The sequence below is a fragment of the Montipora capricornis genome, chromosome 4, assembly GCF_036669925.1.
Source record: "Montipora capricornis isolate CH-2021 chromosome 4, ASM3666992v2, whole genome shotgun sequence".
NCBI lineage: Eukaryota > Metazoa > Cnidaria > Anthozoa > Scleractinia > Acroporidae > Montipora > Montipora capricornis.
In genome coordinates, this window is record NC_090886.1 from 49,707,932 (window position 1) to 49,720,431 (window position 12,500).

The 12,500-nt window shown below is 39.3% G+C and overlaps 1 protein-coding gene across 1 annotated transcript in view; it reads right to left on the bottom strand.

Moving 5' to 3' along the window:
• The window catches only part of LOC138044855 (Golgi-associated plant pathogenesis-related protein 1-like), a 17,914-nt gene extending 13,213 nt beyond the window's left edge, over positions 1–4,701 (bottom strand). The window contains exons 1-3 of the mRNA XM_068891260.1: positions 4,573–4,701; positions 751–940; positions 522–641 (exon numbers count right to left, since the gene is read on the bottom strand). Of these exons, the coding sequence (XP_068747361.1) occupies positions 522–641; positions 751–895 (265 nt within the window). The 5' untranslated portion in view covers positions 896–940; positions 4,573–4,701. The remainder of the gene's footprint in view (positions 1–521; positions 642–750; positions 941–4,572) is intronic.
• Between the last annotated feature and the right edge of the window lie 7,799 nt (positions 4,702–12,500).

A 12,500-nucleotide genomic window follows, 5' to 3' on the forward strand; every position in this document is an offset into this window, starting at 1 on the left:
TGGTGGGGAAAATGTCGATCCAGAGTCGAGCACTCTAACCATGAGGCCACCTTAGCAACGACAACGGCGACGGCAAGGAGAACGTCACAAATTTGCATATTCGGTGGGAAAAAACAATAGCTTTGCACGCCCTGCACGTGCGTTTTTCATTTTTGTCCATTTCTTTGCCGTCGACAGCAAAGGAACAACGTGAAATTACCAAGTTTGAGGTGTTATGGAGAACGTCAGCACCTGGAGATAAATTTTCATTTTTCTTCCCTAAATAAACCGCCGCTCGTAACAGTTTCATTCCTGAGGGACTGAAACACCTTTGTCATATTAAAAGGCTTGGAATAGTCGCGAAGTGATCGCAATAACGTGAATTTATGTTTTTACATGACGTTCTCGTTACCGTTCGCGTCGTCGTTGCTAAAGCTCCCTAGTTATTCTGATATCCTGACTGATATTCAGTACGTTTCAAAACGATATCGTTGTGTAATGAGGCAAAGATTGTAAGTGTCCTTGCATGCTCTTGCACATACCTTGGCAGTGTTCACAGCTGGCGTGGCAATTTGGGTACACATAATTGTAGTATTGGTGCGAGGAATTGCAATATCCATTTGCTTTATAGACAGGACAAAACTCGATCTTGTCTTCACACACTACAAAAAAAAAACGAAAAACTCGATCATAAACTAAATTGTCATTCTCAAGAGACAAAAGTGAATTTTATATCAGTCAACTACTCTTTAATGCCATGTATTTACTTACCATCTCTTTTATCTGCTTGGAATTCCCTGTTCAAAGCAGCCTCGTCAGAAAAATACGGCACAGGAAATTTCCGTCCAGTGTGGGCTGCAAAACAGCTACCGTGAAAAATCATAACGATCATTAAAAATGGACCAACGATCGGCATCTTCGTTGATGTTGATGCTGAAATCTGGATTCGTTCTTCAAAAACCTAAAAATACGAAAGTGGTTATAGAACACCAAGTTTTAAATCGAGATTATTCCGCTGCATCTTTTGAGCCAAGAATAGCAACCGGAAGTGGGAGGTTTTCCCTTTTAACTTGTTTTGTCTTGGAAACTTAACACTTGAAAGGCCTTTTTCTCAAAAACTAGTCGTACAATCCCACTTCAAAATTTCAGGATTTCTTTACCAAGCAAAAAACAATTATGTATTGAAATAAGTAGTTAAATCTGTCAGAAGGTTTTTCACAAATGGCAAAAACGTCGATTGTCGTCTATTTTGATGATAACTGAAAAACTGCCGATAGATCTTTTTCTTCACATTGTTTACTAATTCCCAAATTTTTAACTCTGGTCGAACGAACAGGTTTTGTGAAAAAAGGCCTATGAAAAGGGCCTCGTTCCCAGGGCTTTTTCCCTAGAAAAGCCCTGGGAACGAGGTTGTGAAATGTATAGTTTCCAGTCCCCCCTCCAGGAGCTCTGTCACTATATTTAGCATTTTCTCCTGATTTGCATTTATTTGTCAGGTGAAATTACATTTTGCATCAATTGCAGAGACTAACACTTTAGAAGAGACATCCTATTTCTATAATTTTAAAGATTTCAAAATCTTGATCTTTTTCTTCAGAAAACTGTAGTAAGCCATCTTAAGCTTCCTAACGCGGCGTGCATAACCTACTTTACATTAACGGAGCAAAAGTGACCACGTGACCATGATTTTTCCGCCATTTTTCAAGTTTGCCGGTTGCCCCTTGCCTTTTCTTCGCGAATGTAGGCATCTTCACGTTTGCCGTGAACGTGGAAATTGCCGTATCTACAAGGAATTTTCTCCTACATAACGAGTTGTTTGTCAAAAAAAAGAGCCCCAAAACCATTTTCTCGTAAGTCAAACAAGGAAAAATTAAGTCTTTTTTTTTGTGGTTATAGATCGTCCATAAGTGACTTTATGTCTACATAACGAGTTGTTTGTCAAAAAAAAGAGCCCCAAAACCATTTTCCGGTAAGTCAAACAAGGAAAAATTAAGTCTTTTTTTTTTTGTGGTTATAGATCGTCCATAAGTGACTTTATGTTGACTCGATCACGAAACGGCTTCCTCGAAACCTTGATTTTTTTCAGTGTCTTTTTCTACAAACAGTGTTTTACGAAGACTCCGCGTTTTGTTTTTTTGTTTTTTTAACTAAATACTCAAGATTAACAGAGTCCATTCCGAGTTGCTGTGAATCACGCCAAGCTAAAGTCATAAGCCTTACTCCATTTTACGTGAAACGCAAAGGCAAGCCCACCTTTACCGTTTCACGTAGACTCTCTATTACAAGTGTACATGAAACGGCAAGCGACAGCTGGCAGCTCTTTGTCACTAAAGCATGAAATTTATCTCAAAACTTATTTAATATTGTCGCTATCTTTTGAGAACTTGCTCAATGTCTGGAGCTAAAAAGAGAGAACTCAGATAAAATCAAACGAATTTCTTGAACTTTGGCTAAGGGTAAATTTCACCTGATGATTAGACTAATTGCAGCCTACATTTTCTCTTAAAATTTTACAAACGTTGGCTGTGTAGCACTTATATTTGAACAGACTTAACTGATTAGAGTGTAATGTGAAGTGCTAAGTATCTACCCCATATGAACCATGTGAGCGTTAGCCCTACTGATGGAAATGGGCCCACACAAGGACAGAGAAAAACTCTGACCAGGGTGGGAATTGAACCCACGACCTTCGAGTTAGATCACCGCTGCTCTACCGACTGAGCTACAAGGTCAGACGGGAGCAGGCCGTGGGAACTGAAGATGTTAAAGTCACGGCAATGAACATGTACAAGTACACAGAAGGATAACGTTTTTACAAACGTTGGCCGTGTAGCACTTTTATTTGAACAGACTTAACTCGAGAATAGACAGGGGAAGATTGGGACTCTTTTTTGAATTTTCAACCAATTCTCTAATCTACTATGGCCATCCCCCCCTTTTTTTTGGTTTACCGTCGAATGCGTTTCCTGATATTGGGTCGGTCGGTCGGATTGAAAAAAAAAACCTAAAAGGAAAAAATCATAAGCATTCTCGGAATCGGAGGCCTGGTACCCCGGCATCATAGCTGTGGAGCCAGGAAAACAACAAGACGTGAACCCAAAATCAATATGGCGGAAACGTTGGCGGATGTTGTGGCAAAGTTAAGACAGCGTGGGAAAAAGGGTCAACCACCGAAACTCCTGTGCGACATAAAAATGGCTTAAAAACGTCGTTAACTTTTTTTTTTTGGAAAATGCCCAAAATTTGGGTCGGTCGGACGACGCGAAACGGAGAAAAAAAAGAGGATGGCCTATTCTCGTTAACTTAGACGACTTAAAAATTTCTTCTCTCCTTTTAGTACTATTCCCTTGGCCTTGCAAATTGAGTAATTATGTTAATTTCGATGATGTTGTTAATGAGGGAACAAAAGGTTAAAGCTTTAATTAATAGCATTTTAAGATTACCGTAAATGCCAAGAGAAATGCATGTAAATGAGAGAAAACCAGAGCTAAGTTGGAACTTTAAGTCAAGAAAATAGAACAGGGGAGGACGCTAACTACCGAAATAGCTTTGTAAATACCAAAGTAACAATATTTAAATTTAATTAACATGTTCCTAGTCGCACTGTAAACTGGGTGAAAAGAGGCAACGTTGGGCAGGTCTCGCATTTTGACAAAATAATTGAGAAATAAGAAACGGTTGTAGATCTATCCGGTAGAAACATCAAAACGGATCCCGTCGAACAAAGGCACAATAGCAAACTACCTGATAAAAAAAAGAAAACTTACCTCAGTATCGCAGGAGAAACAAAAATTATTAGCTAAGCAGGTTATTTATTTGAATTTATCTAAATCAGCCTCATCGAGAATTGAGAATGGTCTTGCTGCCTTCGAATAATCGGAGAAAGATTTCCCCTTTCATTGTCCAAACGCGATGACAAGAATTTTGCTTTTGGAGCTTACGTGTTTTGACAACAGTTCTTTTCTTCTCGTCGTGAGATTTTTATTGATGTATACCGTGTGCGAAGAACCTTCGCCAGGAAAAACGGCAAGAGTTCCGCACGGGTCCCTACTGCCATACGGTTCTTTTTTTCATGAAAACGCGATGAACCAAATAGTAGGCAGAAAATATGACCTTGTAAAAGATTAAGTTCTACTAGTGCAATATATACCAGAGACTATAATGTGGAGGTCTACGGCATCCCTGAAAAACGTGGTGAGAACTTAAAGGATGTCATTACCTCGTTTGCAGATATGAAACAAGAGATTTATGAAGCCCGATTTAAGCTGCGTGATAGCGACTTTCTAGTATTTTTCCTGGTAGAGGTTCTCCGCACACGGATTTTTTTTCTCGCCTCCCCTTAATCTTCTCAAATTCACCGTTGCTCGCTATCTCACCACACGCCCGGTGGAGCTTGAGAGAAAAGGATGGCTGCAAGCAGTCTAACGCCGGAGATTGGAAGGCTGCACAAAAACATGTCTCATTTCGTCCGTTTTTGCATTTGTTCTAATTACGTCGTAAATTAGTTTTTGCACGGTTAATTGTCTTTATGAAAAGTTTCATGATATTAACGAAATTTTCCTTCCAAAAGTAGTCACTATTAAAAATACTTACTTATCCACTCGAGATTTTCTCCGTCACTGGATGATTACAAGAGCCCCGTTCGGCACTCGGTCTCTTTCCTGGCAGGCGGTTTGAAAATAATACTTTATCGGGCTGTTCTTACGAAATATCAACCTTTTTGTTATGTAAAACCGTAAGATAATACAGCTGTTTGATTTGAATAAGAGCATTTTTTTTTCAATGCTCGAGCGGGCGGAATTCTGTGAATCCTGCAATCTGATTGGTTCTGGGACCGGGCGAAATTTTTCTATCTTGCCCGCCAACATGCAACCCGGGCGGAATCCTAGCCCTGGTTGGGTGAGCTTGTGTAATAAAAGATCCATTAAAGATCCATTTTTTGACACCGAACCGTTTAAATAAAGAGGTAAGTAACTTAAGATAACACACGTAGCTTAATCTTTCCCATTTAGGTTTGACTTGGGTCAAACATTTACCTTCTTACAATAAGGAGCTTTGAATGTAACTAAACCAGGTGCGTACATACTTATTGTTCAAAGCAGTCAACCAAGGCTTTTGAGTCGTAAATGAATGTTGCGGACTGAAAAGTGATCAATGAAGCAAATCGTTATATCCAAACCGTTTTGAATTCGCCGCATGTGTTAAGAAGGGATGATAATCACGCGACTAGCCCTGCTGTCGCTTTCAGGTTTTGCAGTTTGCGCCGGCAAAATTGACCACAGTTTTGCATGTAACTCGCTTTTCATGAACCCGAATTGTTCTCATATGTCGTATACAAACCCTCTGCTTTCTTTTCCAATAACCTAAAAAAATTCATAAAAATACTAAAAATTTTACTATAAATCTGATTTAATATGAAAGCCTCAAAGTTCACTGAGTTTACAAAATGCATACATCGAAAAAGCCTCAGAAACCTTAACGGTCAACCCTTGAACTGTGCATTCGTTTAATTCACAAACCAATAGGGTTAAACCTTTAAGATCCGAGGGGCTCCAATGCCGAGTAAAATCATTTTCTGGCCTTAGACAGAGTAGCGATAAATTTATACGTATACCTACCTTCAGATCGTTATATTTAGCCTTTGAGCGCTCTAAACTGGAATATGCTTCTGCTGAGATATGGAGCCCAAAGGGTGTCACACTAATTAAATTACTTGAAGGGGGTCCAACGGCGAGCTACTAGCTTACTGTTACCTGACTTGACCTATAACCAACGACTACAAAAGCTCATTGGTTTATCGAAGGGAACTTAAAGATTTAATGACATTTTAAAAGCTAAAAAGTGGGGACTTTAATCTACCTGCCAGAAAATATTTTGAATTCTGTTCTGACGAAAGGGTGAGGTCGTACACGAGCAACAAACTCAAGATAAACTCAGTTAAGACGGAATTATTCAAGGGCACCAACGTTGATCGAGTACCTTATTTGTGGAATAACCCGCCTGAAGAGATGAGAAAACGTGACTGTAGCCTTCCAACATTTAAAAGCCATAAAACATTTAACCCTGACAATCCAAAGGCCTCTCTCATGGGTATAAATTAAATGTTCTACTATATATATTTTACACCAAAATTTTTCCTTTTTGTTTACATTTTTTTTTTCTTTTTTTGAGTTTTGTATGTTAAGGTGGACTAGCTCGTATGGTTCGTCAGTTCCTTTCTAGTCTTCCTCTTTGCACCAATTTCCTTTCTTTACTCGTTAATGGTATCGTGGTTTTGTAATTTTCCTTTATATTTATTCTTATTGATATATGTTGGTTTCATTCATTACGTTGTGCAAAGAAAACAAGATCATGAACTAATTTAAAATTAAATATCTATTCGTGACCACTAGGAGTTACTGAGGGTTAATCACAGCTTATTTGTGAAAGGATTAAACCCATCCGATACTATGTAAAAAGTTTCACTTGTAGAAGATCATCAGTCGTAACCTATTTTCCGCTGAGAAGGCAGAAGAACAATAAGACGCCAGCCAAACCGATTAGTAAGTGAAACTTCAAACCCTTGTGGCTCGTTTTGTTGGTATATCAATTATGCGAGGTTGCCAAATTCCTAATGCCTATAATTGTCGCCTGGTTTCATTTAGTTCAGCTGGCATTGATATACAAAAATCTTTTCCTCGGCAGTTTTATCTTGTTATGACAAATTGAGCATACTTGTACATGATATGGAGGATATTACATGACCGCGCGGAGATACGAAATTTCTCTACGAGTGTTGAAAATTTTCCGTATAAGGTGGTATGGTAATTAGTATACCTATTACATTTAAATACGAATCTTAGGCATGCGCACTAGATTGTTTGTAATGCATAGAGAACGTCAGAACAATACTTTCTTTTTCATCTTCTCTGACTAATGAAATGCCATGAAACATAATGAAAGGAACAAACGTACCGTTGACTTTCTTTACAAAAAGAACACAGTGAAAGTGACAATTGAGCAGAACCTAGAGGAAAAATCGCCAAGATGCCGTTCTAAAAGATCAAAATTATCGAGCGAAAGTAGTAAAATTTCTACCCTTATGAATTGCCATTATGCAAAGCAGAGTTAAAGCTAAAAAGCTCTAAAATTGTAATAAAAAGACAAGAAGAGGCAGTCCTGGCTTTCAGACAAGTAAGAAGTTAGCGATTGCGTGAGTTCGTGTCGGAATGGTGGTGGACTCATCGTGCAATTTACCCCCAGGGTAATCAGGGTTTCATGCAAGAATGCAAGACAAATTATAAATCTCCCTCAAGAGAACGGTTTGTCGTTCGTTATACGTAGATACAAATTTGTGGACACGCCAGAATAATTTGGAGCCGAGCCATTTTGTTGTCGAAATCATGAGACCTCAATAGGATCCTTTGCTTTTAAGAATGAGTTACCAAGGGAACGTTGTAAAACTCCCTTCTCCTTGCCATCTTCTTCCCGCGGTATTTTACGACTCTTGAAAGAGCTGGGCCAGAGACAGCAATAAACTGAGTTGTCAACCGACTTTCGGCTCTGAATCAGTCCACAAAGATCATTTAGAGCTTTTAATTCTTTCCACGGATCCATATATGACCCTTGGCAACCGCTCGCCAAAGTCAGCTTGATGAGTAGATCCGTTTTGCTGCATTAGAAATTATTCTCTAAGAGGCAAGGTTTATGATAAAAATTGAACGTTCTTAACACAACGAAGGTTAGACAAGTCCGCTTCATTGTTAAAGTGTGTTATATATACAGAAAGAAGTAAGAAGTCAACTTGAAAAATTACGAAGAAAAGTTTGCTCCAAAAGGTCTGCTAAGATTTGACAAATAGCGGGATATTGCATAAGGAAACTTTTGTATTGTATCAAACTCAACCAAAGTAGTCGAAATTGGACCACTTTCCGGTGTCATTAACTTCCACACTATAATCTCGGCCAATTCTCGATTTTCCTTCGATTTTTCACACCTAATATTGCAGAACTTACCAAGCGACAGTCGCAGAAGCAATAAACATTGTGGTTATCAAAGTTATTAACCTGCGTTCTAAAACTATACCAAATGTATAATCTTTCTCTGGGAGATTCTTTCTGGTAACGTGAACTATGGACTTTATTAACTGTTCCTATTATAACAGTATAACCTTCACTTAATATCAATAACATATCACTGTTACTTTTCAGGTTTTCGTGTATGTCGCTGTAATTAAGTCCATTACCAATATCATGACCCTGCCGAGATTTTAAACAAAGGACTTGGAAACGAACGAGTGGAAGAGAAAAAGTAAGTTTTATTTTATCAGTTTTTTGAGCGCGAACTCCTTCGCGAGGGTCATGGTGTTGTGTTTGTTAGGAAAAGAGGACCAGACTCGAAGCTTCAGTAATATGATTTCGTTTAGCTTAGGCAATATCGCAAAATTATTTTCAAGTGGGTGAACTATGCGCTGAGGAATTGCTAACCAATTTCTGTTGGACACTGTTCAGTAACATCGTCTCATTTTTGTGGCTTCTGAGTTGCTTTGCCAGGAAAGGGTAAGTGGAAGACAAGCGGGAGAGAAAAACTAGAGATATTTTTTTGACTTTGCTTTGTCGTGATCTTTTCGATATCTTAACATCTTCTTTGTTAAAATCCTTTGTTGTTTACAGTCAATACCTGTTTGCAACGCCGAGGACTCCTTGAGTTTTTTTATTACAATGAATTTAAAGAGTAATGATTCGAGAATCTTTCAGTACTGATCTCATACTACCTAGGTTTGTCCGGCAGAGACCAAGTATTATTTAAGTGTAATTGTTTGCCCGCGAAAGGAGAATCTAACTTTGACCCCGACTATGTAATAAACACGTTTCAGAGAAAAGATATTCTCGATAATATGATAGGGACTTTTGGTTGCAACAGGTAACAAAAAAAGTTACTTACGACATCTTACCCAGCCAGAACTAAAAATAAATATTTTTTTTTCAGTAACTTGAGAAATAATTTAGTGGTTATCTCATCCCACAGATCATTTTTCCATGAGGCGTAACTTACTCTTGTCCGATCTTTTATTAACTCCCCTTGAACGTTCGTACGCTGATATATCAGATTTGTTAATCGAATTATGAACAAGATTCAGTTAGAGCTGCTACTCTAAATGCATGAAAATTTTGCGGGAATTTTATTTTGCGGTTTGGCGACTTTTGGGGTTTGCGGGAACAAATTTATCAGCTCTGGTTGCCTAAGGTGACATTAGAAGACCATAAATATTAAAGAGAGCCTACACCTCCAATATATTATATACAAGGTCTATGTAACGGCATGTTCACAGATCAAGCTATTTTTTAGTAGTTCCTAAATAACATTTGGCTTACGCGAATGACCATTCTCATTCCCATGGGTAGTAATTTCTCATGTGATTAGCCAGAAAGGTCTGGTTTTTATGGTGCATGGCCCCTAAGGGACATGGCATTTCGTGATCAGTTTTCCAGCGTCAAATTGTCAATCTCGAAATTTTCACAACTTCAAAATTTTGAGTTTAGAAACTCGAAATTTTGCTTTTACAAACTCGAAAATTCGAGTTCACAAACACGAGATTTTGCGTTCACAAACTCGAGTTTGTGACTGGTCAGTGTAAAATGCAGACTAGGGGTAATTATAAAATGCAGACCAAGGTTACAATGTAACTGTTGAAAAAGCCCAAATCCTTTGGAAGTGTTAAGCCTAAATATTGTTTTGTGCCTAATTAGGCCTACGGTTATCACTTCTGAAGGGTCTGGGCTTTTTCAACAGTTACATTATAACCTTAGTCTGCATTTTACCCCTTGTCTGCAGTCGGTATTTTACATGGACCGAGTTTAAATACTTGAAGCAGGAAAACTGAGCAAGAAATGCCATGTTCCTCACGGGCCACCGTGAGGACCGGAGGACTGGGAAGAAAAATTATAACGTCGTATCCCACAACCGCGCGCGGCGTTAGGTGTTGTTTCCGAACTCCCTGTAGTAATTCCATCGCCAAAACTCAACAGATCATTTCGTGTCTACAACATTTCCTGTTACTGAATGAACATTCAAATTGACCCGACGAACTCTAACCTCGCCTCTGCCATGTTGAATTCGAAAATAAGGCCGCGCGTGGTTGTGGGATATGGCGTCAAAATTTTTCTCCCCAGTCCTCCGAATAGCCCTTTTCACGGTTAGTTTTTCTCATTCGCCTTACAATGTAATTTAGCATGTATGTGAGGCAATTTCGGGCTATTTTGTCGTTTTAACCCGAAATTGCCTCGCACCCACGTTAGATTACATTGTAATGCAAATGAGAAAAACTAACCGTGAAAAGGCTATTACGTCACCAGATCATCTGGTAAAGACGCCGTTCCACAAATGCAATGAAGTCGTACGCTCCTTAGTCGTGGGCTACTGGTCACATACATTTACCTTCCTTTTTGAATAACTCAGAAGTCGTTCTTCTCGGACTCTAGGGAAAGAAAGGTCCCGTCCCTTTTTTCAGTGTGCACCTCAGACCAGGGGCCTGCAAAGGATCGTCTTTCTAAATCAGAAATTTTTTAATTATTACTAGCCCATTTCAGTCGTGTCGTTTGTCTCGAACTTGATAATTATGGCTACTACTCTACGCAACTGAGATCATGGATCAATTTCTTGGTGATTACCGTTACGACAATGGCAAATCAGTTGAAACGATTTCTTAAAAGATCTCTTAGGCGTGGTAAATATGTATCAAACCCATTGCACATTCCGCCAAAATGAAGTCCATTTTATGAAACAATGAAGATTTGTCTGCTGGGACATCATCATCCTCACTATCAAAACGAGACTGCAAATCTCAGTAACCATCATTCACTGAGGAAGGAAACCAGGTGGATTTCGAAAGTTTATTGTAATTTTGAAAATTCTGTGGTAAAGAAGAATATTTCTCTTTTATAAGCTTCCTTTGATTTTTCCAAGTGACAACTCCAAGGCCGACAACTCCAAGGCCGACAACCACCATAGTGACAACTGTGGGACAGACAACATTGACTAGTACCCAGGCCACTAATGGTACAATGACAAGCGTGACGCCATAGAATGTAACGACACCAAGCCCGACTACTTTACCTCAACCACCCAAGCCACTCTGGGTCAAACAACATCAAGTCCAAATGTAACTACAGCTCGTCAAACCGCAGTTGATGCAAGCATACTTAACTAAACATCGCAAATACCAACGACTCAACCAACAACGACGTTTCCGACAACACCGTGAATCGATCACTCAAGGAAATCCGTCAGGTAGTTGTCTTCATTTTAGGGACTGTGCAATAATTATCAGGAAGGGGGGGTCCTAAAATGAGCTTCACCAAAGGAAAAATTAGATGGGTCCCCTCCCTCCAGCAGCGTCAAGATTAGCTGTGACCCCCCCCCCCCCCTCACGCTCTCTCAAAATTATGATGTGCCCCCCCCCCCCCCCTCTCTAACCCGTACCTTTAGATATTGAACAGCTCCCCATGATGACAGCAACATCAGACGTTGCAAACAAGAGGCAAATGATATCCAGGACAAGCTTAATGCTGGCGTAACCAAGTTAGAAAAGCACTGAAGACTGGCCTCAGCTGTTTACACAATTTTAATGCTGAACAACGTCATTCAATAAAGTCTCAAGTCGGTTTAAACGTTCTGCATCTTGTAGAAGACCTGGATAGGGTGATGGCTAAATATAAAGCGACATTTCCTATTGGTGCCAAATCTAAAGCATCCAAATCAAGAAAAAAGAAGGAACAGAAGAAAGCCGTAGGACCCGAACCTGTATAATTTTTCGGTCTTTGGGAGGTGAACCCATTGATGACAACTATGAAACAGAAGTATGTGGCATTCCTCAGCTAGAAACTGTAGACCTAGAAACCCTCTCGCTGTTTAAATCAAGAACAGACCTGGCATGTCTGCGGGACCTCTTAAATGCCAAATGTTTTATTGGCAAAGCTCACAACGTGGTTTGTGACTTCTGTGCATGAGCGATTGTTTCAATCTATCATATGTTGACACTCTAAATAAGTTAAAGCATGTGTTTATGTTGATGCAATATTTAGACATTATGGATAGTCAAAGGCGTGGCATCTGTCTATTTGGAAAATGTTTATTTATTCGTTATCGAATTTGTGAAATTTAATTAAGACCCCCCCTCAACTTACTTGAGAAATCTAATGTACTAATGTAGAGCCCCCCCTCCTAAAAAAAAATAGAGCTGCGTCCAAAAGGGACCCAATGAAATTAGAGGTTGTAAAGAGCTGCGTCCTATTTCAAATATGTAGCAACTGTTCGCCGAAGTGGAGGTGGCTAGTGGTGGATATTTACCGTGACCCGAAGCGGCGAGATAAATATCTACCACCAGCCACCGATACTGAGGTGAATAGTTGTTTTAGTATATACTAAAACAATGAGATAATAGAACACAAAAAGATGATTTTTTTTAACTGATCTATTCCTGCCGAGATTACAACATTTTCGGGCGCAAATTTCGCAAGAATTGCGCGGAGGTGAATAGCAAA